A 24934-nucleotide genomic window follows, 5' to 3' on the forward strand; every position below is an offset into this window, starting at 1 on the left:
TGTAATAATTGCTATGCATTTGGTGCGTATAAAGTTGTCATGTTAATTTATTTTTTGTATCAATTTACGGCAAGCACCCCACACCTCACTAGCCATGTCGTAATTTGCCGTTTTTTCCAGACCGCAAGAAGGGTATAATTTGGGCGAACAAATTCGGTCTGGTGTGCTTTTGTAAGACGGTGACTTCCATGTGGTGTCCCTGGCAATATCGCACCCTGGAGTTACGAGATAGTTTGGCGGTGAATCGTCATTTGTATAAACGGCAACCTTGAATTTTGCGGTACACTTTTAATAACGCATCACGCTTCATTGAGATAGTCGGGTCGATAATCTCATGGCAGCTATTTTTGTAATTTTAGTTAGGTGCTTGTAACGAAATTTTTAATACCCTTGCATCATCTTTTCTGTTTTCGCAGGCTACGCATGGTAATAATGGGCTGCTCAGTCCTGGTAATTCTCGTAGTGATCCTCATCGTTGTCCTGCTTGTGCTTCCCCACTCCACCCGCAAGCCGCTGTCTACGAACACATCCAACCCTGATTTCATCAATATCGCCAACAATACCTTCAGCAACGACACCAGCAATATCACGAAGCTTGCGTCGGTTGATCCGACCGGGTAGCCTTTGCGCTCTTCCGGTGCGCTCGCAACGAAAACCGGCGCGTATTTCTTAACACGCGAACACACGAATGCGTTAGCTCCTCCCGAGCAAAGCCCAATAAAAGTTAGCTCATATCCGTGACATTAAAAAGTAATGTGGTGTTTACAAATTATACGCCTAATGCAATCTCACTGTCATTAGCGGAGAAAAATTATACTGCATTTATAGTGCATTCGAGACCGCGGAGGGTCATCATTGCTATCCCGCACAACGTTTAATATCTAAATGGCTGAAATAAATATCGAAAATAAACTTTCTGGGCCTCTTTCATTTGTTCTTATGTACATATTAACTTTGAAGCATGTGAACCTTAGAGCATAGCAAGTTAGTCATTTTAGCCCCGCTAACGTCACCAGACTTCATTAAAGATTGTTCTCCCCCCTTCTCTCTATGTCTCGCTTGCTCTCTAACCTTTTTCGAACCGACGTACTCCAAATATAGAAATCATTTTTGCAGCCAGTGCGCCTAATGTGTTTCTCACTCTTCTAGACGAATTTCCGTTGACCATCATCATCCCAACCCTCCACATTATAATAGAGAACGGGCTTAACACCACTTTGAGAAAATATGTATCAATTTGCCTGTACAGAGTTGTTCTGAGAGAAGTTCCTGGGCAGTACAAAACTGCTCCCGCAACGGAAATTCTATGGGCAAATAAAATACGCAGCTGCTTTGCAGCAGTTATTATCAGCCCAAAATAACAAATAAAAGAGCCCTTCATGCGGCCATGTTTGAGCGTTAGACGCATACCCTACAAAAGCTTAAGACAAGTTGATTTGATTGATTGTGGCGTTTAACGCGCCGACGCAACGCAGGCGATGAGGCGCGCCGTAGTGGAGGGCTCCGGATTAATTTTGACCACCTGGGGATCTTTATCGCGCGCCGAAATCTCGTACACACGGGCGTTTTTGCTTTTCGCCTCCATCAGAAAAGCGGCCGCCGCGGCCGGGAATCGAACCCGCGACCTCGTGCTCAGCAGCGCAACGCCTTAGCCACTGAGCCACCGCGGCGGGTAGCTTAAGACAAGTAGCGCCCTCCGTGAGCGGAACTGGCATTTTGTCTTCCCGATCACGATGACGCAGCCTGACGGCCAGCATGCGAAACTGCTCAATTTGCTTTTGATGCCTAAGCATCACTCAGGCATTACCTTGCTCACTTGGGATATACGCTCACCTAGACAGAAGAGATGGAAGGCTCTCGGCTCAATTGTGCCTTCGCCATCTAGTGAATCGATTCACCACTACCGCTAGCGGACGCTAGATCCTCAGCCCCGCGTTCGTTAGCTGAACATACGAGTATACGCAAGCGGATTCTGTGCGCACGACCATTGTCAGCGTGATGTTATGCACCTTCACGGAAACTGTTTTTACATATACTTGCGTCATTAAAATTATCGTGCCGCCTGCGTTTGGGGATTCCAAAGAGATTAATTCCCCTCATCCCCTCACTCCCTCCCTTTCTGCCTTTATTTTTTGCTAGCTTTAGCTTGCCTGTATATATATGGCTCTAGCTGATTGAAGGTGGGTCTATTCAATGCGTTGTAACTGGCGAATTAAAAAAAAAAAGCATCGATAACTCGTAAGCGGAGCTCGGCCTCCAACGGATTTGATGTTACTGAGCACGTCGTTAGGCTAAACGTTAGGTTTATCTCATGTAAGGGCTAATAACGCAACGTACCCACTAAAGTGGATTGGCCAGTGACGATGACAACTGTCGTCACAAGCTCGCGACTCGTCTAACCAAATCCCATTTGGCTGCGTCGTAAACATGCTTATCCACAACTCTAACGTATACCCACTGAAACGGATTGGACGATGAAAACGACATCTGTCATCAGAAGCACATGGCCGATTCTTGAATTCCCATTTCGCTGCGACGTCAACATGATTAAGCAAAATTCTGATATGCCCACTAAAGGGGATTGTATCGCTGCTCACGGCGGATTCACCAGTTGCTGTTGGCTGCAGGGCCGACAAAGGTCACTCTGCAGCGTTCAATTGGAAATTAATACTTTTAACTCACTACTTACGAGAAGTGCTAATAGGGGTCCTTGGCGTTTTGTAACAACAGTGCTGTCTAGGACGACACAAATCCTCCCACAAACCCAAAACTGTGAGTGCGTGCCTCACGGCGACCGCCCGACGACCACGGCGCGAGCCGCCCGGCACGACCTTCGTGCAATGGCGTTAGCAAAAAAAAAAAAAAAATACGCAACGCACGTGAGTGCGTGCATTGCTGCGACCGCCCGGCGTCGTCCAGGCTTGCGCGTAGGCTTGTGCCACATGAGGAGCTCCCGCCTTCGACGACGTCGTCGTGTAGCGACCGCAGCTCCACGGGTCCGCCGCGCCGAAGACCATGACGATGAATGTCAAGGTGGTGGTGGTTGTGGTTTGCGACAGGAAAAGGAAAAGAAATGTTCTGGGGATATTTTGAGCTTGGCAGGGAACTCACCTGCATACAACCCAGTGCAGGGGAAGGGAAGTAGAGGGGGAGTGATAGGATTAAGTGGAGATATATATATATATATATATATATATATATATATATATATATATATATATATATATATATATATATATATATATAGAGAGAGAGAGAGAGAGAGAGAGAGAGAGAGAGAGAGTGAGAGAGAGAGAGAGAGAGAGTGTCAGTCCTAGAAAGCTGTCAGTCCGGGCACATCAGTCAATCACTGCACTCCGGGCTACAGCAGCTGCGTGAGGCCGGTCGTCTCCAGGTAATGGAGCAGATCAAGGCATCCCTTCACAATTCACACGTGGACACGGCCACCGGACCAGCTGAGGAAGAAGTGGAGGTCTACCGAGTCAAGGAGGCGCTACAAGAGGATTTGCCTTACGCGGCAGTGCCGTCGGAAAATGACGACGAAAGGGACGACGACGACTGCTACTGAATAAAACACTGTGCATACTTTAATAGTCTTTACTTTACAGTGCCATCCAAACAGGCTTTGCACTACTGCGGTCCGGCTGCTCCCTCTCTCCTGGGTTCCACTGTAAGTGTGGGTAGAAGCTAGGTTTACCCCCAGCTCTGCTGTTCCTCCAGCTTCGCACCACTACAGCAAGCTGCGTCAATTTTTTAAAGACGATAGACTTTCTTGGGCTACTTCAACGCAGAAATTTTGGTTTGTTTGTCTGTCTGTCCGTCTGTTCAGTCGCCCGGCTAAATGAAACAAAAACTGCGCAATAGTATTATATACCCACAGCCAAATCTAAACGTCAAAGTCCGATGTTAATGTTATACTTGTCAACATTGTTGCAGAAGAAGAAGACATTACGCAAATATAAGGCAGAAAATCAATATATGAGTGATATTTGCAGTGTTCCTTTATTAAAAAATTCACGGTGCTTGGTTTTTGCGATAGCGAATAAAATGATACATCAACTACAGAAAACTGTCGCCTGCTATTGCCCGCGCTACCTGGCGACATTGAAAAAAAATCAAACGGCAACAGCAGCGAAAGGTTCCACGTTCCGCTGGGAACGCCCGTGGAGTAGGGCAACGTGGTTCTATAAACGTTGTAGTAGGGTGCCTCGATTCACGCGCGTCTCCGCCGTACGGCAGCGCTGGCATCAAGGCACCCGACTTGTAGCAGTGGAACGCTGTAAATTTAAATTGACTTGAGCAAACCTCTATCGTGTTATCTTGCGACGAACGAGACGGGCGAGGAACAGCATGACAGGTGAGCGGGAAAGGAAAAGGAGGCATGTACTTGCCAGGGGCGCCAGTCGACTATCGTCTGTCGTCGATATTTGCAACGAAAGGAGCAGATACGCGGGCAATTGTCTTCTTGCGGTTTTCTCTGACTGTATGCGACAACCATAATTGTTTATTGTTGTTGCTAGTCGCTGCACAAGTGTCGTCAGTTCTCGGGTGGAAGAGTTCATGTGGTTGAACTGCACGCATAAATCTACTCTCTGACGAGCTTCCATCTTGCAGCAATTTCCCGTACCCTTTATTTCTCTTTTTAGAAGAAGAATAAAGTATTGGTATGATTTGATTAGATAAGAGGTATTTTATGTTTCATTTGATTGCGGTTGTGGCAAGCGTTAGAATATTCACTCAAGCTTGCATCCTGAATTTTGGCCACCAGGCTATTGTTGTTTTCCTCTAATATTTATAGCTAAAGGCGTTTGCAAGTTTTTTTATCGCTGCACGACAGCGCTATTGCGCTATTCCACTTTTGCCTGTTTCCCTGCAGCCTATACCCCGTAATATGTAAGTGTTCTCAATCCCCAAGTTTGCCTCCTTCCCAAGACTTTATAAAGTGCAGCAGGTCGGTGCCGCAGGCCAGCTTACACCGGGAGGACCAGCCTTAACGCATCGCATGAGTGCAGCTGGCTGCACGCGGCCAGGACATTCTGGACAAAGGACGTCACTCACGCAAAGAAACAGTTCAACCATTCTTCGTTTTGCTCCTTCAATAAACTTTCATTTCTTCCCCTCCTTTTTTAAAATGTTGATATTGTTATTCTCTTTTGTAGGGTAGGTGTACCTACGGCAAACATTCAGCACAGATACTTGTTTTCATCCGTGACATTAACGGAAAGCCCATAGGAGGTAGCAAAGTTTAAGTCGACAAATTCGCTTAACTACGAAAAATGGCTTGGGATAAATGTTCGGGACGTAATAGAAAAAAAAAAGAGATTAAGCTTTCATTGAAAAGGCCTGAGGCGCCTGTGCTAATCAAACCCAAAACCGGACGAAAGATTCAGATTATGATGTTTAACGCACCGACGCTACACCCGGGCCATGAGGCGAGCCGTAGTGGAGGGCTCCGGATTAATTTTGACCACCTTGGGATCTGTAACGTGTGCCGAAATCTCGACATATGGTCGTTTTCGCTTTTCGCCTGTTACAGAAAAGGACCCACAGCGGCCGGGATTGAACCCGCGTCCTTGGGTTCAAGCAGCACAACGCCTCAGCTAATGAGCCACCGCGGCGGGTGTAATTAATAAAACCAACGACAGCGATTGGCTTGAGGAGCCTAGTGACGTCAAGACAAAGTACAACCGCAATGTGGTGCACCATAAGTCGCCGTTCTTGTTTTTTTTTTTTTTTCGAGTGAACTTGTACGATTATGCCACCTGCACTCCTATGAGTCCTTTTCGCCGCTTCGCCATGCTGAAGGAAGACATTTCCGCTTTGCTCTACGAACAGGTCGAGCACATATCGCAGCTGGACTTCATGGTTCCTATGAATCCAGCAAGAATGCTAATAGTCGTGGTATCGTCAACGCAATGGTGCATTGACCGTATTTTAATCACATGTAGCGAGGACATTTTCATTAAGACGACAAGTGTAACAGTTCAGATTTTGCATCAAGCGTGCAAATTGCTACTGATTTCATGTAAGCTCGAGTGAAAGATGGCAACCTGCATGCTCGCTTGAGAATAAAACGACTTTTTGTCTTCTTGGTCTTTGTAATATTTACCGACACTTCCCTTGGCGACAACATCATTACTCAATCCTGCTTTTCTCGCTGCTGAGCACGAGGTCGCGGGTTCGATTCCCGGCCGCGGCGGCCGCTTTTCTGATGGAGGCGAAAAGCAAAAACGCCCGTGTGTTCGAGATTTCGGCGCACGTTAAAGATCCCCAGGTGGTCAAAATTAATCCGGAGCCCTCCACTACGGCGCGCCTCATCGCCAGCGTTGCGTCGGCGCGTTAAACCCTACAATCAACCAATCCTGCTTTTCTCTATTAAAATAATAAATATCCTGAGGCAGGTTACAAACAAGGAGGTGCACATGAAATTTCTGCACGTGAAAGAGGTGTTTTTAGCCTTTATGAATGATTTACGCCGCAGTAAAAGAGAACTTAGGGCGGCAACACACCGGAGCTCCCACAAAACTTGGTGGCGTCCATTTTGAAACGATGTTTATGAGTGCGGTTCCGCCATTACACATCACACGGTGCTACCTTTCACTTCCCGTAGGTTTCGAACATCAGCCGCACGGCTCTGCAGCATGAATTATTTTCGTTTTCACGAGGAAAACGACGAAGAAAGTCGCGTCTCCATATGGAGACACGGTGACTGAAAGGGATAACCGGAGACATGCAAGAAACAAAAGCAATAGCTAGACAATGCGCGTGCTCAATAAGAAAGGCAATAAAAGAACCCCACTTTCGGTACGTCAACACGCCTCTCAGGAGCCAACGGATGAGCTGCGAACACGTGACTCTGTTGTGTCCCGTTAGCTCCTTTCCACGGCAGAAGCGGAAATCACGTTAGCGAAAGGAGCCTGCCTGCCCAGGCACTCTTGCCGGCGCCCACGTTCGTTTCGTCGCCGCTGTTGCCAGCCGAGAACGAAAGTGAAGAGCAACTTGCGCACACCACTGAGTCACACGTCTCGCTCGCACCATACGAGTGCGTTATAGGAAAAGGTCCACACACTGACATAGATTGCCGTTGACATCAGGCCACGCAGCCAGCTATACGGACGGTGGGGGCCCATTCAATGCTGGGCGTCGGCGCTAGATCCGCGACGTCCATCACGGCACGCAAGAAAGGTCATGCGGAACGTAGTAGACGTGCTACGCACCGGCACTTTCTCTTCCAGGCCCCGACGTCGCTTGTGTGTACCCTACTAGCGGCATATGGAAGAAGGCCCAGGAAGAATCGATTGTAGATCAACGCCGTGCTGCCCGGCCTCAAGGGGTTCTTTCTCCTCCTCTGCTGTTCGTATACGACGCGGCGCCCGACGATGAGACTAGAAGTTGGAAGACGGCCATCGAGCTTCTTCTGGCTGGCGGTACTGTACATGCATACAGCGCTTACCAGGTGTAATGCGTTGCGTCGTTGACGCGAGCGTGAGGCTCTTTCCTCTCGTTGATAGGCCAGCCCTTAAGAACGACAAGAACAGAGCGCTTTCGGCATAAAGGGTGAGCGCCAGGGAGCTTCCAGGTCGTCCGAGTTCGTGGAGCGCGTATTGAATACCGGACTGACAAGGTTAGGTACTCAACGCTTAAAAGACTGTAAGCAATGTGTGCATCAAGAAAAAGCCAGCGTTTCATCGCATTCGTCGCCGTAGGTGAGTTCGCTTAGTCCTCTTTTTGTTTGTTTTAAAGGTCCAAATTTTGACTTACACCTCCTGGAAACACCTACTAATCCGAAAAACGCAATGAGAACTTTCAAACTTTTCAGTAGTACGGTACGTTGTCTTTATTGTCTCTAAGTCTTCACGTTCGTTCTTTTTTTTTTCATTTTTTTCTTTCGGTTTCAGCAGGTTTACGCTGTGGCAGTACTCTACCTCCACCCGTACTGCGGGCGTAGGCACACTAGTTTCCCTTTGAAGGACTTAGTTGGTACTTTTGACCTTGTTCAATGGTCGATCATCGTTCACCTAGATGATTCTTAATGCTTAAACCACCTCTACCGACGATTGATAATTCGTGTACAATATGCAAGGACATGGAAGTTTTTACAATCGTAAATAAAGCTTGTAAATTGTCTCAAGAGGCGGCGGAGGTAAAACTTATAGGTAGGAGAGTTCGAGGGCGGGAACGGAAGCACAGCAAGTGAGTTACAGTGCTGTTGAAATCAAAAGCAACAAATTTATTTTGGCAGGGCATGAGTACAGGCGATTGAAATTTCCAGTTTTTTATGGGAACAAGGCATACGAATGAGATAAACAATTAAGAGATCAGAATTCAAAGCAAATTCAGGATGAAGATTAACATGAACCAATCTTCGCTAAGTAATGGTGTCAAACGTTCAGGGCAGAATGTTGTCAGAGGATTATAGATGGTATCTTCCGATACCCGTGAAGCTGTGGCTGATTTTGACTTAGGTGGAATTGTCTTTGGAACGTCACCGAACCATCTGTGTCACCATGCCACGCCAAACGCTGCGCACGAAAACGACAGTGATAATTGTGATCATCTGCTTCCTTGTCCATCCCCTGCCTTGAGAAAGGGCACGCTAGTGGCGATGACAGCCTTTTTTGTTAATTTTCCACGTGTCGACGAAGTCGACAGAGGCAATTATGGCCGTGGGTAAAAGCTTGCAAAGAGTGGACTCGAACGGCGTGGGAGCGGCGTGGAAAACGTCACCGTGAAATATTGCAGGCTTCTCTCAACGTCATCAACACCTTCACTGCGACTTGTGCGTGTGTCCTTCACTACGAATTTGGAGTGTCGGAACCAGCCCTTGACCTTCCTTTTTCACTAGAAGAGCTTTTTTCGGCCCTCTTCGATGTGAACAAGCGCTCCACACCAGGCCATGATGGCGTCAGCTATGAAGCCATAGCTCATTTGTCAAGGCCTTCTCAGCTGCATCTCTTGGAATTTTATAATTCAATATGGCAAAGAGGTAAAGTGCCTCCGGAGTGGAAGGTTGAAAAAATAGTACCACTTTTAAAACCTGGGACAGCGCCAACAAGCTATGCATATTTCCGGCCTACTGCTTTGCTCGATTGCGTTGCAAAGTTAATGGAAAATATGGTACACTCAAGGATGATCCGGTTTCTTGAGACCAGGAAAACTTTCCCCCAAGAAATGAATGGCTTCCGTCAAAACCGATTATCGATAGATAACATCATCGCTCTAGTGTCTTCTATCGAAGAGTCACTCAATTAAGGCTGCAAACCAACTGCCACTTTTCTGGACATCAAAGCTGCCTTAGACTCGGTCCTCCACGCAGCAATCCTTGCCGCTCTTGAATACCATGGTCTCGGGGGCAGGATATACGCTGGACCGCAGCTTTTGATGTCTACTGCAAATTCCCCCCTTTTTACTACGCTGTAGAAAATGGTGTACCACAATATGCGGTACTAAGTCAATTGCTATTCAACTTGACCCTCATTTCACTCAAGTGAATCCTGCCGCGTGGAGTGAAGATCACGCCATATGCAGATGACACCTGTATCTGGTGTGCCTCACGTTCTCGACGATCTACACAGCAGCGCCTACAGAAAGCCCTCCATAATATCTCCGGCTACCTCGCAGCCCGAGGCCTTCAACTGTCCCCCAATAAAAGCGTAGCCATGGGCTTCACACGAAAAAACATGGATTGTTATCCACTGATTCTAAGCGGCCGCACACTCTCATATGCACGAGTTCAAAAATTTCTTGGAATTTTAAATGATCGCAACTTGACCTGGTCACCCGAGATTAAACGGTTACGGTCCCGCATTTCTTCGGCCACTCAGGTTTTAAAATGTCTTGCTGGTTGACGCTGTTGCAGTGATTGCCATTCAATGGTTATGCTGCACAACAGCTATGTGGATGGTGTGCGGAGGTACAGCCTCCCTATACTAAATAGAATATCAGTAACAAGCCAGAAGAGTCTTGAGGCAGCAAGGAACAACAACTTACGCATCTCTCTTGGGCTTCCGAAGGGATCTTCGAGCATCGGAACTCTTGCAGAAGAACGTTGTTGGCCTTTTGACGTGATTAGGAAACAGGAGACTCTTCGGGCACATGCACCTGAGGCACCGGCTTCACTCAAGAAACCACTTTTTAAGTCGGGTAACCTCAAGCTGCTCGATCTCTGGATTCGCCCAAGCAATTGTTAGCATACCACTGTTAATTCCAAGCCAGCCCAAATAAAAAATGCCACCACACTTCCCTCCTTGGAACATTACTCCCTTACAAATTCAGTGTCGCATCCCTGTAATTACCCCCGAAAAGACAATGCCCCAGACGCAAATACTACATATCGTGCTGGAATGCGTGTATGAAGTGCATTCGGCTAGACCACAAATATTTACAGATGGATCGTCATCCCCGCAAAGCTCTTCATTTTGAATGTACGTGCCACTTACTGGTGAAATGTTTTCATTTCGTCTTCAGTAACCACCGTTTTCTACAGCGGCTGAGCTCTATGCCCTTAAAGAAGCAATTGTTTACATCCCACTCCACGAGCTCCATCAGTGGAGCAAGTCTACATACACCGAGGCAGCTCTGCAAGTATTGTCAAGGAGGAGCAGGTCTCTCCCCCCACCATACCGCAGCCTCCCATGTCTCCTACCTTCACCGTCTCGCTTGCATTGCTGGACACAGTATAAAATGGCAATAGATACCTGGCCATAGTGGTATTATTTGAAATCAAAAAGCCGATAAAGCGTCCCGTATGGGCCTTAACCACAGGAAATACTGTCAGGTGTTCTTTACAAAAGCGCAAGCTTCTACCATGACGCATCGCTTTGCAGTAAGTTAAAGAAACCCGTTATGGTGTAACCAACCGAATAACCAAGTCTTTTTGCACGCGATTGACCCGGCGTTGAAATCAAGACTTCCAAGACAGCTCCCTCGTAGCCTAGAAACATTATACAATCTCCTACGACTGAATTCGGCTTACACCAACAGTTACCTTTTTCGCCTCGGACTGACGACCAACCCGTACTGCGACAACCGTTCTTCTATTGAACGGTTGAACGTATTTTATTAGAATGTGTGGCCTATTCGGCACCAAGATCCCGTTCTGTTTTTAAAGATATTGAACGCCTAGAACAAGGGCCCCTAACTCTGAATACTATCCCATGCAGGACCATGGACGTTTCCCTCAAAACAGCGTCAGGCTCTTGAAAGTTTGTGTGCCTATTTGGAATACATTGGTCACATTTTTAAAATTGCGAATTCTGTGACATAATCGTGACGTCCGTCAAGCACGTCAAGCGACCCCAGTGTTATTTTTTTTTTTCATTCCTGCCCACCTCTTTCCAGGGCCTTTTCCCCTACATCTCCGATCCCTAGCAGAAAAGCATGTAGGCAATTGCAAACATCGCCAGAATTACCTGACTTTTCAATAAAAAGCTTTCTTCCTGCCAGATATCAGGCCGGCTAGCAGCGTTAACCAAGTTGACACAATGAGGTAGTTGTTGAGCCAAGGCGTGGCGGGAGTCGAAAAATGAAGCTCTCCAAGCAGAAGCAGAGGGTTTACTTTCGTGGCACCCAGTGGTGTCTTCGTCGTTCGATTCCTCGAGGAGCCAGCCTCGAGCCCCGAGAGCGAGCTCTGAGCGCGAGCTATCCCTCACCATCTCCGTCACGTCTAGGTTTATTCTTCGTCCTCTTCATGCATCGGAGAAGCGTGGCGATGATAATTTTCAACACAGTGTTTGAGGTAGCGACAAGTGGGGCAACATCCGCAGAATTTCAGGGGGGCCAGCAAGAACGCGCGGAAACAACTCGCAGAAAGGTTTCGTGGAACTGAAACTGGTTAAGCTTTATCACGGCCCGCCCCACTAGAACTGTGATTCAGTCTACTCTGTGAATTGAGGTTGCTTTTTGCTTGAAACATTGGCGTTTGTAGGGAATTCGTGAAAAAAAAGGTTGGTACAAATGAACAACGTTCAATTGTGCGTCCGTCTGGCAATAAAATGTTGCTAGCATCAGGCTCCTCAAACGTCACCTTTTTTTTCTGTTTACGTGCTACACAGAAAAATGTCTGGATAGCAAAAATTTCTCTTTGTAGCACGTAAATAGAAAAAAAAAACGTATACGTATTAGCAGAGTCCTTCATTGAAGGAATCTGGTATTAGTAACGACCACACGCTTATTTTTTTAATTGTGCAAGTTTGATCTGCAGCCTACTCTCTGTACTCGAAATTAGCATTGTTGTTTTGAACAGCAACGAATATACGTCGGTACAGTGCATGCATATGAGCGGAAGACGAACTGTAACAATGACGTTTCGCAAGCTGTATTCAGCGCTACACAAGCTGTGAAGGTTAAAGTGGAGAAGCCAGCAATGCTCATAAAAAAAAAAAAATTCTGTCGTGTTATCTGCTTTCGTCTGCTGGCAGCACAAGCAGCACCGCCCGGACAAGAAGGCTAAACTGTTTGTATTTATCAGAAATGACCAACGCTAAGCACTAGACAGGTTCCGCGCCTACCGTCGGTGTTATGCTCCCTGATAGCTACTGTTATCTTAGACGGCGAATAATTGATGAGCGCCCCGTCATCACTAGCGTGGCCCACGCTTGGAATTCCGTACGGCGTTTTCCTTATCAGCTCGGGGCCGTCAGAAGCCGTGTGCAAGCTCGCTACCATTGTTTACGGTAAATCGGCGGCCCTCATTGGCTATTGTGCGCTGTCCCTATTGACTGGCTCCCCTTGTGTCTTTTCCAACGCAGCACGATGTTCGTTAAATAAAGCATAGAGCCTGCTGGTGTCCAACGCGTCATTAGTCACCGTCCACCCTCTCTACTTTGCCTGATTCTCTGCGCAAACTACGCAGGCTTGACGAACTCGCTATTCTCGATGGCCTCCTGGGACGCTTCTCCTGCCGTGGTTCGTTTAAAAACAAAATGAAAACCCAGCGCATTGCCTCAGCGCGTACGAAACAAAAAGAGTTTTACTAAAGGCACTGAGTAAGGCCGCAATTTGCTTTCGCTCCACGATCATTATGGTATCTTTTAGTGTTCACATCTCCACCACAGTTCGCAAACTCCACGGCCACCCCTTCAAAGCACAAAACATTTTGGCTCATAGGCGTTGCCCGTCGCAGTCCCAAAAGGCCACAAAAGCCTTACTTCACATTTTGAAGTACTATCTTAACGGTTGTAGGGACGTTACTAGTGCGCAGCGTCCTCCGTTTGCCAGTTTTGTCAGTTTACCAACTTAGTTTTGTGCATTTTCTTTTTTTTTCATACGTTCTTTGTACTGCCTCTGTGCTTACCATTCCCACGCATTTTTTTTTTCTGATTTTCTGCTTATCTTCTCTCTTTCATTATGCACCGCTGTCCTTCCTTTCCCTCGCAATTCCCGCCTCCCCACCCCCCTGTGTGAGTAGCCAACCGGACAGCTTACTGGTACCTTTGCCGTACTGCTCCTCTCTTCGTTCCTTCGTTTCAGTGTAGCACTAGAGCCGAGAAAAGGGCTAACGAGTGGAACAGCTGTGGGGAGGGGGGGCTTTACATTCTTGGGAAAGCGAGAAGAAATACACCGCAGCCCATGAGCGGAAGTTCTCGGCAACATTCGAAGTGATTCGAATGAAAGCGCATTATTTGTAAGCGTCAAGTCGAAGCTGGGCAAGAGGCCAGCGTGAAATATTGATCTTAGCACTCGACGGTATCCATGTATGACAAAAACAGCAGCATTTCAAAAATGAAAATCTCGAACTCTTTACTGTAGAAGAAAGTTTACGGGGGTCCACATACGTCGTGGATTAAGGAACTAACTCGTGTGAAAGGAATCCTAGCTCAGATTAAGATGATTGAGCGGAGTTGGGCAGGGAATGTCAATGCGAGAACTGATAGCAGATCGAATATCCGACTAAGATTACCGCTAGCAAGTTATGGGGCGAGAAGCAGGGGAAGACAGCAGAAACTCGGCACGGAGGTCACTCAAGAAAATTCAAGAGCGAATATTTAAATCAGAGAACGCATTATAGATATGACGGAGAGTCTGAGGGAGAGAAGGACTTCGTACTGCGGTGGACATCAGTGGGTGCACGATTATAGTCGTGACACGCACTTATCGCACACGCTAAGTATATACTGTGAGAAGTTCCTAAACCAGCGTTTTAAGCGCCCACAGCTTGTTCTCTTGCTGACATTGTGGTTTTGTTCCCACTCCCGATCTTCTTAATGGGGCCATGATGACGAAATACAAGTTTGGTTCATTAAAAGGACAAAACATATTTTGCCCCGATAACAATGATACAAATCTTATCGCGAACTTCAAACCAGTAATTGAGATAACCAAGAAAACATATGAAGCAGTGGCGACACCCCGGGTCCTTTTCGGCAACTTTTCTCTACGACGTCAAAGAATCTTCTTAGTGCGATTGGCGGCTGCCGACTTAAGCATCCAACAAGAAACATGACTGAGGGGGATTGTAATAGGGCCCCTAGTTCCGTTTAATTGTAGCGTTCGAATGCTAACATATCATTAACCCACACCCATAATGTGTTTTTAATGCTCGCCTGTATTGCGTCATTCCTGCCCATAAAACGTCACTCTAGCGCGAAATTTGAAAGTTTTCTACACTTCTTGCATATTTTTCGGTTAGAAAAATGTTTCTTTTTTTCATGGTTTACACGGACCTGAGTGAGTTGCCCAAGGATGGTTCTTTCAAACTGAACAAAGTTGTATTTCCTTTTTATGTCCCCTTTAACCATTTTGCCCCAGCAGTGGTGACTGCGGCACCTGCGCACCTGTGCGAGCGGGTTGCTGCTCCACCGAATTGTTCCCTCGTCTTCCCGAGTATTCTGGTAAGACGTAGTCCTCACTACAATCTATGATTGTTTGTATATGCAAGCTATTGCAGCTACTATAAACTTTGTCCCCTTCTTTTCTGCTTGGTTCTGTAATCTGAATGATTGTTTTCACACGATGCTTTTGCGAGCACCAGGGGAGTCGGAAGGGGGCGCAAAAGGGGCACTCCGCCCCCCCCCCCCCCCCCCCCCAATCGCCCTTCCAAACCGTCCCAGAAAAATTTCCCCGCCCGTCGCTCTCCCTCTTTCCCCTCAATACAATGGATTTGCCCCCCTCAAGACAAAATGCAGCCGACGCCCATGGTGAGCACTGCAGGCAAATGTTCTGCCACCACATATACGTGGCAGCTTCTTGCACGGTAAAATAAAAAAAAAGCCATTTGATAAGTGTAGAAAAGGCAAATTACAAAAAGGCAAGCTCGCCGAAATGTAGCTCGCGATAGCGCTGTGGTTCCGGGACTCCACTCCCGGTGGAACCACCCATTGGCGGGGTGAGTCTTCTTTTTCTTTTGTGGTGCATTTCCCGAAACGTCGCAGATGAGAGACAGCGGGAGAAGGAGGAGTGAATGAGCTCGATCCATGGACCAGTGTTTCTCATATGCGGGGTCAGAGTTGCCTTAGGGGACAGAGAGGGAAATTTCGGGTTCATAAGGGGTCTCCGCGATGCTCTCTAGGAAGCTCTCTTTCCACTATCCTTGTTTTTTTTTTTTTTTTTTACCGTGGTTTACAAATCTCACTCGCCATGCAAAAACAGTGGCTTTGCTGCATGGTCAATTCGTACGTGCGTTGAACTCCTCCACATGGCCTCTAATTCATAGTCGGCTTTTTGCACAGTGCTGAATGAAGCTCTGAAAAAAAAAAAAAAAAAAAGACACACGAAATGCAAGTGCACGGCCGACCAAGGCCGACCAAGGACAAATTGTTCGACAACATGACACATATCAATACACTTCTCTCTGAGCTACCCATGTCCGGAAGCGATTCCCAGCATGGTTGAGAACCACTTTCGTGCACCCGTACATTTTCACCACTCAGTAGTAGGGGCAAAGCGCAGAAATGTTAAGGGCCGTTTTGCCGCACAAACACAAGGAAGGGATGGTGTTTTTTTTCCCCCTCTTTGAACGAAAACAATGTTCACGGCGGGCGTCGCCTGCGCGAAACGAATATGCAGACGTGCTGCACCTGTGAGGTTGTAACTACGGCTCGCATTTCGCAGTTTCCTGTCGCTTCTCGCGCATTTATTTTTACGACCGCGAAAAACTTCGCAAAAAGTAATCTGAATCGGATGGAAGCGGAGCAATGAGGTTGTTTAAATTGCGTTCCGTGAGATGGCGCGGTAACTCCGCTAGAGCGGCTGAAACATTGGGTCCCCACGCGTGGATGTCTTGCCAGGCGGAGGAAAAATTAAGTTGCTTAGGTTCACCTCAGTTCGGTACAGCCCCACTCGGTCTCAGGCGCAGCGCGTACGCCTTCAGCTTTAGCTTCGTATCGATTGATTGTTATACGGAGTGCACCCGAGCATATCGTTCTAGAAGAGCTGTCTGTAAAGCGGAGCCTAAACATGCCTAAACTTTCGTTGCGACGGAAAGGATGAAATAAACGCAAGGTGGAGACAGCTTCAGCTTATTTCGAGGTTATAAAATCAATCACAATGTCAAGTGATTGTCAACCTCATGAGTTTCCTGGGGGTTTGAACTGAGGTCAGGTAAACAGCAATGCGTGCATTGCGAGTAAATTGAGACATTTTACCTCAACCGCGTTAAACGTGCCTGTTCAAAGTTTTAATGGTGTTTTACACGGGGACGTTACACCCCGCTATAAAGCTCGCTGAAGGGAGGCTTACTAATGGACATAAACAGTCCGGGAGAAATCCTTAGGTGCCTATACACTAAGTCACAGCGCATGTGAAGGCCACCCCTGTGCTTCCTTTAAACAAAGCGCTTTCTGCTAAGCGCTCAGAATATTGCAGTCATGTCAAAGTGTTAGCCGTGAAACACCAAAAGTAGTCAAGGTTCCCTCTTGACACGTTATAAAACACGCGGTATTACTAGAACAGCTATATATACATTAAGGGTACTAGGCACTAAATACGTTTACGTCGAAACCACCACTTTTTCAACTATTATGCGTTGGTGCCTGCGGCTTCTGCTTAGTTATCCTTCTACAATTGGAAGCTTGAATACACTTCCACAACAAGCGTGTGCTTTTCCAAAAGAAGGAAGAAAAATACAGCCCTGCTGAAAATAGTATACTATGGAACAACTATACATGTTGAACGCAACTATGCAGTAAGTTGAAATTATGCATCTTGTCCATTCTAGATGAGCTATGTAATATAAAAAAAAAATTGGCCGCGTATCTGCTCCTTTCGTTGCAAATGCCGTCAAAAGACGAGTCTTTATCGGCTTTTGCGAAGTAAATGCCTCCCTTCGCTTTACCGATCACCTCTCATGTTGTTCCTCTTGCATCGCGCTCCTCCCAAGGTAAAGACGCCAAATGTTTGCTTAAATCATTTTAAATTTCCCGCGTTCCACTGCTCCAAACCGGGTGTCTCGATGCGAACGCTGCCGTACGGCGAAGACGTGCGTTGATCGAGGCACCCTACTTCAACGTTTATAGAACCGCGTTTCCCTCCTCCACGTGCGTTGCAAGCAGAACGTGGAAACTATCTAGTGGAACCTTGCGTAACTGTTGCCGGTTAATTTCTTAAAATGGCGCCAGAAGCTATAGTGGCGCGGGCGACAGCAGGCGAAGGCGGAGTGAATTCTTTTTCTGCAGTTGATGAAGTATTTATTTCGCAAAAGTCAAGCATGTTTGAATTTTTATAAAGGAACACTGCAAATATCACTTCTGTATTGATTTGTTGTCTCATATTTGCGTAATGTCTTGTTCTTTTTCAACAATGTTGATAACTATGAACATTACACCGGACATGGAAGGGTAGATTTAGCTGTGACTATATAAGACTATTGCGCAGGCATTGTTTTGCTTTGGCCGGGTGGCTGAATCGAGTCACAGACAGACAGACGGACAGACAGACAGACAGACATACAGACAGACCAAAATTTCTGGGTTTAAGTAGCCCAACTTTTTGCTTTATTTCGCACTTGGGTGCGCGTTGCATGCCGAATCTGGAAGCGGAGGCGCTATGAATTACTTCAAACCATAAGGGGATCTTTAACCTGCGTAAAATTCTGACTACACGAGTGTCCGGTTTTCGCCTTCGACAGAAAAACGGCTGCCGTTGCCGGGATTGAAACGCCGTCCTGTATGCTGGGCATTGCAGAACAATGACTTAGCCACTGAGCCACTGCGATATGTAATGTGTTGTTTTAAACAGCATGCCACTTTATTTTAAATATGAGCTCATTTCTATTCATAAAACTTGTCCCTTTTTCACAATTTCAGTAGGCTTGAGTCCTAGGCATCAGGTTTTATCAAAACCCTGGACACTTATTTCGCTTTCCAGTTACCCCGTTCGGCGCTGTTCCGTGCGCGAAAGCCGACAGTGCGCCTTTCAGAAACTTTCAAATTTAGATTCGCCATCCCGGTCTCGAGTCTCACTCTGCCATGCATTGTTTATTGTGCCACAGTGAATCGTGTCGGGATGGTAAACAGCTTGTCTATTTTTCAACGTTCTTTCTTTTATGGCGCAGTGCCTGCAGGTAAAAAAATAACACACTGTCGCAGACTGCGAACACGTTATAGTGTCTCTGTCTCTTGCCTTTGTCTCTCCTTGTCCAGTATTAGTTCATTGCGTTGGCCTTTGTCGTGCGCCGAAAACAACGACGTCATTTTATTGTCCCTGCACGTCAATGCAGTTTTTGAACCCGTGCCAGTACGTGTGCTTCGAGCGACTCGTGCTGCCCAAGATCACCGTCAGGAAGCACGCCGACGGAACTCTGTGTACGGTAAGCTCCCGTTCGCCGACCTTGCATCGCTCTTGCTGCTGCTGCTGCTGCGGGTCCACGTCAGAGCCTCCCACCGACTCGGAACAAGTTGCCCGCTCCTAACTTTTGTCTGGGCAGAAATATATTTTCACAAAATCTCCCAACAGATTCACGGCTTGTTCCTGTTGGTTCCTGACCGCACATGCACTTCCATTGTCTCGGAACAGCTGGATTATTTACCGCTGCATCTGCGCGGAGTCACGCGATGAATCCTACGCGAATCTGAAAAAAAAAGAAAAAAACTTTTTTTTTATTTAGATGGTGTTGTGACGTAAATGTCTTCAGAGGTATGTCTATGTCGACGGCACTCTATTATGCGTCGTTTTTCACGGCCATGTTTTTCGCGCTACGATTTCCGCGTAAACCCGCCCCGTCGCAAGCACAACTGTCAGAAAAGCGTACGGTTTCGCGATACTGCTCTCGACGACAAGAGAGGGCGGTGTTTTCAGCTTTCTCCTGTAACACCAGTGAGGATCACGTGTTTGAATGCTATTGCCCTTCAGCGCTACGTCATTGGTCCTGTCCCGCTACGATTTCCGCGTAAACCCGCCCCGTCGCAAGCACAACTGTCAGAAAAGCGTACGGTTTCGCGATACTGCTCTCGACGACAAGAGAGGGCGGTGTTTTCAGCTTTCTCCTGTAACACCAGTGAGGATCACGTGTTTGAATGCTATTGCCCTTCAGCGCTACGTCATTGGTCCTGTCCCGCAGTGCGCATTGGGATGGCCTGCTCTCCCGCTTTGAGATGCAGCCTGAAGTGTCTCCAGGACGCCGTGGATAAGAAGTGACCAAGTTTAATGTCGGAGTCCGCGCGTTAATTCCCCTCTCCCGAAATGCTCTGAAGCGTACGCAGACACGCATACATTTTTACGCCAAAAAAAGTGTACAGCCAGCGCCTCCGTTTTCTTTTTGAAAATTCATTCCAGAATGGAAGACTGAAGATACGAAAGTGTGATTGCACTGCGCCCACAACCATGCCGGTCTAACGTAAACCCGCCCAATGCGAAACTGATATGCTCTCTTCCGCACTGCGTCCAGGAGACTGCATATATTTTCCTACAGCGTCCATTATACCGGAGGGGCGGTTCTCAAACGTTGGCCCGAAGGGGTCTTCAGGGGGTAGGCGAGCCCTTTGCGGCACTCCCGTTTTACTTCCTTCTTGCCAAACCTTGTCACCAACGTAAAAAAGTTGCTTTACCGCGTGACACGTACGTTTGACTTCCACGCATAGCAGCTGCTTGAAAGTCGGCTTTGTGCGCAACAATAACATTGTGCGAGAAAGCCAGACGCACAAAAGGCGGGCTTGAAATAGGCGCGTGGGCGACTTCAGCTGCAAAAGTAAGTTGTTTGACATTGTGACGCCAGTCAGCATACTTCGCCGTGGGGCACCACATTACTTTTGCAATCCCATAAGGGGTCCCCTGCAGGCTCATGCTTGAGAACCACTGTACTAGCTTAATGCGTTCACGCCAGCTCTGCTCAGTAGCTATGAAACCCACTAGGTGCTTCCAAATGCCCCTATCAAAGACCAAACTGCGGCTCATGAGAACATCCTTAGACTTGTCAGCCCCACTTTGGCAACTGAAGTTAAAACAATCGGACCCTTCCACAACAATCCCTGTATAATGTGCTACCGTGGACTTTGTGGATTGTACGTACACTCCGGCAACAAAGAATTATGCATAGACAACGAAAGCACCCTTTTGGGAGAGCTCCTGCATTTTGGTGTTCAGGATGTAGCCAGCTACTGTCAAACTTTACCGCCGACAAAGTTTGATGGAAATAAAGATTGAGGCGGGCCGTGAGTGCTCACTCCAGATTTCGGTTCCTTTCCTCTAACTTATTGCGATAACTATTTCAGAACAGTGGCTCTTAAAAATGCTATCAAGAGTAACAGCCGCATATCTCGCTAAGAAACCTCTGGAACGTGTTACCCAGATCGGCGATGTAGCACACCCATTGTTGTGCTGCCGTACTACATGACGTCGCAGGTTCGATTTCCGCCCGTGGCTGGCTGTTTAAGTAGCCGCGAATAGAACGTCAAATTTAGTTCCACTTAAAAAGAACAGCTCATCAGAATAGAATAATGCCAATTTTATTGCAATCATCAGTGAACTTAGCTATACAATAACGAAGACATCATAAAAAGGGGCATGTAATGACCGAGTTACTTTGGTTACAGTAGATGCCACCCGCCTAATTTGCGCTATCGGCTAAAGCCGAGGAAGATTATATGGTGTCTTTGCAGTTCCAACTCACTGAAAACAAAATTGAAAGACATTGACCGGCGGTTTAGCTGCACCAAGAACCAAATATTGTGTGAGGATAGTATGCATTTCTGCTTAGGAAGCGTTGTCAAATATCCCACTGCGGCCACGCACGATCACTTTGCCAGAATACCAACAGCTACAGTTAGGTTTCTCCGTTATGTTGGAGCTCACGCATAACGTTTCACTTTGAGGTCCTACGACGTAAGCCGTTTCTCGCAACTTGGCGTGCAATGAGCACAGTGACTACATTTAAGTGCAGAGCACTTTATGGGCTCGCCTTGTCGTCGTAGCTCACTAATGGTCGATGCGACTGCCGGAATCAGGCGACGCAGCGAGATAACGGACCCAAGTAGAGCCTCCTGTACCGTCATCAGGGAGTCACGCTGAGGCTTCGAAAACCACGCGGTTTAAATAGTCCTAACCGTTCGAACGTCGTGAACCGCTGGCGCCAATTGTCATACATCTCCCCGTTGTTTAGCGCAAAGAATACTGCAGGTACATTTCGGGCAAAATCTGTGTATATAACCGGCAGCCCCCGCGTTCATTTAGTCAGGAACGCTCGTTAGGTTGGTTTTTACGTAAGCGGAAAAGGCGGCCGTACAAGAAAAAAATGGGCCCATCTCCCCGCGAGGGGGACTCGAGTAAATGCGTCGCATAGGGGGTGGGTGTATTGCGTTAACGTTTAGTGTTTGGGGAGTTGGTGGTAGTGAATGCGTTGTATCAGCAGCTTCTTGACGTAGTTTGAATGAGTCAAGGATATAAGGCGCGTTCGTAGCCTCCCATTCTGTGTCGGCTTTGTGGCGCAGTGGGTAGAGCACCATGTACATTGCGTTCCGCCCGCAGGGTCGAGGGATCGAAACCAGGCGCCGGATAGTATTTTTTTTTCATATAGTGTAGGGGGAGGGGTGCGGACTACGACTACGGACGTCAACGCGGGTGACATCGTGAGTTACTGAAATGCTCTGCATTTAAAAAAACGGTGTGTTGGAAATGACGCAGAAAGGCTCCAGCCATGCAAGAAAAAAATTCCGCATTCTAAATGTCGCGGAAAGGCACAAGCCGCGCAAGACAAAAATGGCGCGTAAGAAATGACGCAAAACAGCTCCAGCATACGAAATTAAAGCAAGCGCAAAAAGAGAAGAACTCTTGCTGGCGCAGTTTGAGGCAAGGGGGCGCGCTAGCAATGCGAAGGCGGGAAATTTGAAATGCACTGGGTGGCAGCAGTGATCTGATAACGGCACTGCAGCCCATTATGGCGAATAACTGCTCTGCACTTGCGAAAGCTTTCTCAATGAGGGGACCGGCTTTAATATTTGTCATTAGACATTCGTTCATGACGTCAGACGTAAGGAGCGTCACATTAAGACTAAGATCCGAATACACTTACTTAGGTGTTTTATATACTTCCCAGTGCACCCAAGACTGCGATTGCCGTTACGTAATTGTATGTTTTACATGTGCACGTTTCATGTGAGGTAACTGGCGATATTAATATCCCAATATCGATACGACGTTAGAAATTGTAAGGCACGATTGCAATCAGTAAAAACAGGGCACATCATCTTCGTGCTAGATATTCATTCTCTGCATTTGTTAATGAAACCTTCATTTTTCATTTCAAGTAATGGTCTGATAAGTTATTCAAGTCAGTCTGAAGGCATGCGTGCCATCTAAGCAATTATCAAAATATCACACAGTCCCCAGCGAACAGCAACTTGAGAAGCGATATTAGTAGACGAATAATTTAGATAAATAGGGAATACAGGGACCCAAGTCCCTGTAGAACATCCGAGTCAACTGTAGATAAGGGTAAGCTTTAATCATAGATGTGCACGAATTGACCGCGAGAGGCCAATATATCCTGAATGAAGTAATGTACGAGGGTCGACATTTAAAACCCTCATTTCTTAGAGAACTAACGAGTGATTCACTTTATCGGCAGGTCTAGCAAAGTGTATAAACATAAAGACAGCTAGGAGATTGTTATGTAGCTGCCCATGCAGGTAGATGCCGAAAAAGAACCCCATTTTGCATTAAAATACTTCATGGTGTATACTAGGAAAACAAACTGTTAGCTTGTAAAAAAATTTTAATTGTGTGAAAAGTGTGTCACGTTATTTTTGGATAACATTGGTTAGTAATTTACCGCGTCGTAAGTGCCTGGATTTGTGAACTAAGATAATTTTGCCTGTTTTTCTATGCTTAGTCAATTCGAAAGCATTTAAAAACAAAACGTCTCGGTGATGCAGCCCCAACTGCAACGTTTTAAAGAAAGAAAGAAGTGATTTCTGCTTAGAAAAATGCCGCTGTCTTGGTGCCGCGCAGCCCGCCTTCGGTGTCCGCGGGGTCGGCACCTGCCGCAATGGCACCTGCATCTTCCCATCTCCATTGGCTGGTGCTGCGCCGACCATGCGACCCCTGGCTGCCCCCCACTACACAAAGGAGATCGTGCTGACCCACAGCATGACGGTCCCCGTTCCGCACCCCACGCCCCGCCCCGCCCCTGCAGTGGTCATCCATCCCGCCGCCGGCGCACCGGGGGCCAAGCCCCGCGAGGCCGTCGCTCGCCGGAAGCGCACCAGCGCAACGTGAATTGCTCGAATACATACCCGTTCGGAGTGTACTAGACGCCGAGTAAAGTTTGGTACATTGCTTTTACACATCATGTATGTAATTACGCGCTTAACAATGTCGATACTTTAACGTCATCGATTGGTGTTGGTAATTTGTGCGCTTGTCAAACCTTTCCTGCTTTGAATTTTCTTCAGCGCCTTTTTTGCGTTTCGTTGAGAGAGTTTGTTTCTGAAAAAAAAACAGGGCATAAAAACTATTGAGCCGCCGAATTGATGTTTCTGAAAATTATATTCCCGCGATAACACAGCGCGATTAGCTGACGCATCATCTGCCGCATGCATACATCCCCTTGAACTTCGTGCATCCTACAGAAGTGAAAGTTTTGACTGTCAAGAAATAAGTGAAGGGTGGAGGCAACGCAAATCTGACAATATTTGCCGTATAGAAAGCTCCGATAAGTCTAAGCGGTACAAGGTGGTATGCCGGTGTGGTTTACCGCACGTTATGTTGAGCACTTCCTTAGGGTTCAGAGACATTTTTCGAGAGGGACCATAGTTGGTTATTAGAGCTGTTGCTTGCCGAGTGACACCGTGTCGCATCTTTGGTACGAAGCTAGGATGCCGTACAAGATTTTATTAAAGCTTCTGTTACTTTGCTAGATGGTAGTCTTGTTTATTTTCTTGTGTGCACTAGTGTCTGGTAGGCATTTTTGTGCGTGTGATTTCAGAGTGCTACTTATCAATTTAGCTGACATCAGTAAAGAGAGAAAATATGCACAAAATGTTGTACCCAAAACATAAAATCATGAAAACGTAACCTGCGAGATAAATCTTTCTACAATAATCGAATGTATGAGCTTTGACACATATCAAAAGGCGTTGCGAAAAAACAAACTTGCAGCTGTTGTCTTTCCCGCTTTGGCACGATGGCGTCCTTTCCGGGAATGGCCGGCGACATGCCGAAGTCATAAAATATTCTATTAGTAACCATTTGCGAGCATTTTTATGTGTCCCCCTGAGGAGGAGGAGAAAGTAAGATGGAAAGGAGGTGAACCAGGTGTACACCCCCGTTTGCTACGCTGCACTGGGGGAGTGGGGTTCAGAGGATAAAAGAGAGGGAAAAACTGAGAGGAAGAAATAGTATTGCCGGTTGAAGCTGCCCGTACAGGTCACGAGAGCGAACGCACCATCCTGCTCCCGCTCTCAAGGACCGATGCCGCGAAGACGGTTAGTTCCTTTACACGCAGCATTACCATGAAGCAATGGAACACACCCGACTTTTGAGATCCCCGTCTCTATATCCAAGA

At 47.0% G+C, this 24934-nt stretch overlaps 1 protein-coding gene across 2 annotated transcripts; it reads left to right on the forward strand.

Annotated features, from left to right (window-relative positions):
- Positions 1-7110: 7110 nt before the first annotated feature.
- On the forward strand, positions 7111-24286 carry LOC144146034 (uncharacterized). 2 transcript variants are annotated; one of them, XM_077677954.1, is made up of 4 exons: positions 7111-7706; positions 14749-14831; positions 18656-18745; positions 23380-24286. In XM_077677954.1, exons 1-4 carry the CDS (start codon positions 7658-7660, stop codon positions 23644-23646), a joined length of 489 nt encoding a protein of 162 aa, XP_077534080.1. In that variant the 5' UTR covers positions 7111-7657; the 3' UTR covers positions 23647-24286. The 2 variants fall into 2 exon arrangements, with proteins under 2 accessions (XP_077534080.1, XP_077534081.1); XM_077677955.1 differs by having other exon boundaries at positions 7125-7706; positions 14752-14831.
- The last annotated feature ends 648 nt before the right edge of the window (positions 24287-24934 follow it).

This window comes from Haemaphysalis longicornis, unplaced genomic scaffold (genome assembly GCF_048455015.1).
Source record: "Haemaphysalis longicornis isolate Haplotype H1 unplaced genomic scaffold, Haemaphysalis longicornis Haplotype H1 scaffold_7, whole genome shotgun sequence".
Classification (NCBI taxonomy): Eukaryota; Metazoa; Arthropoda; class Arachnida; order Ixodida; family Ixodidae; genus Haemaphysalis; species Haemaphysalis longicornis.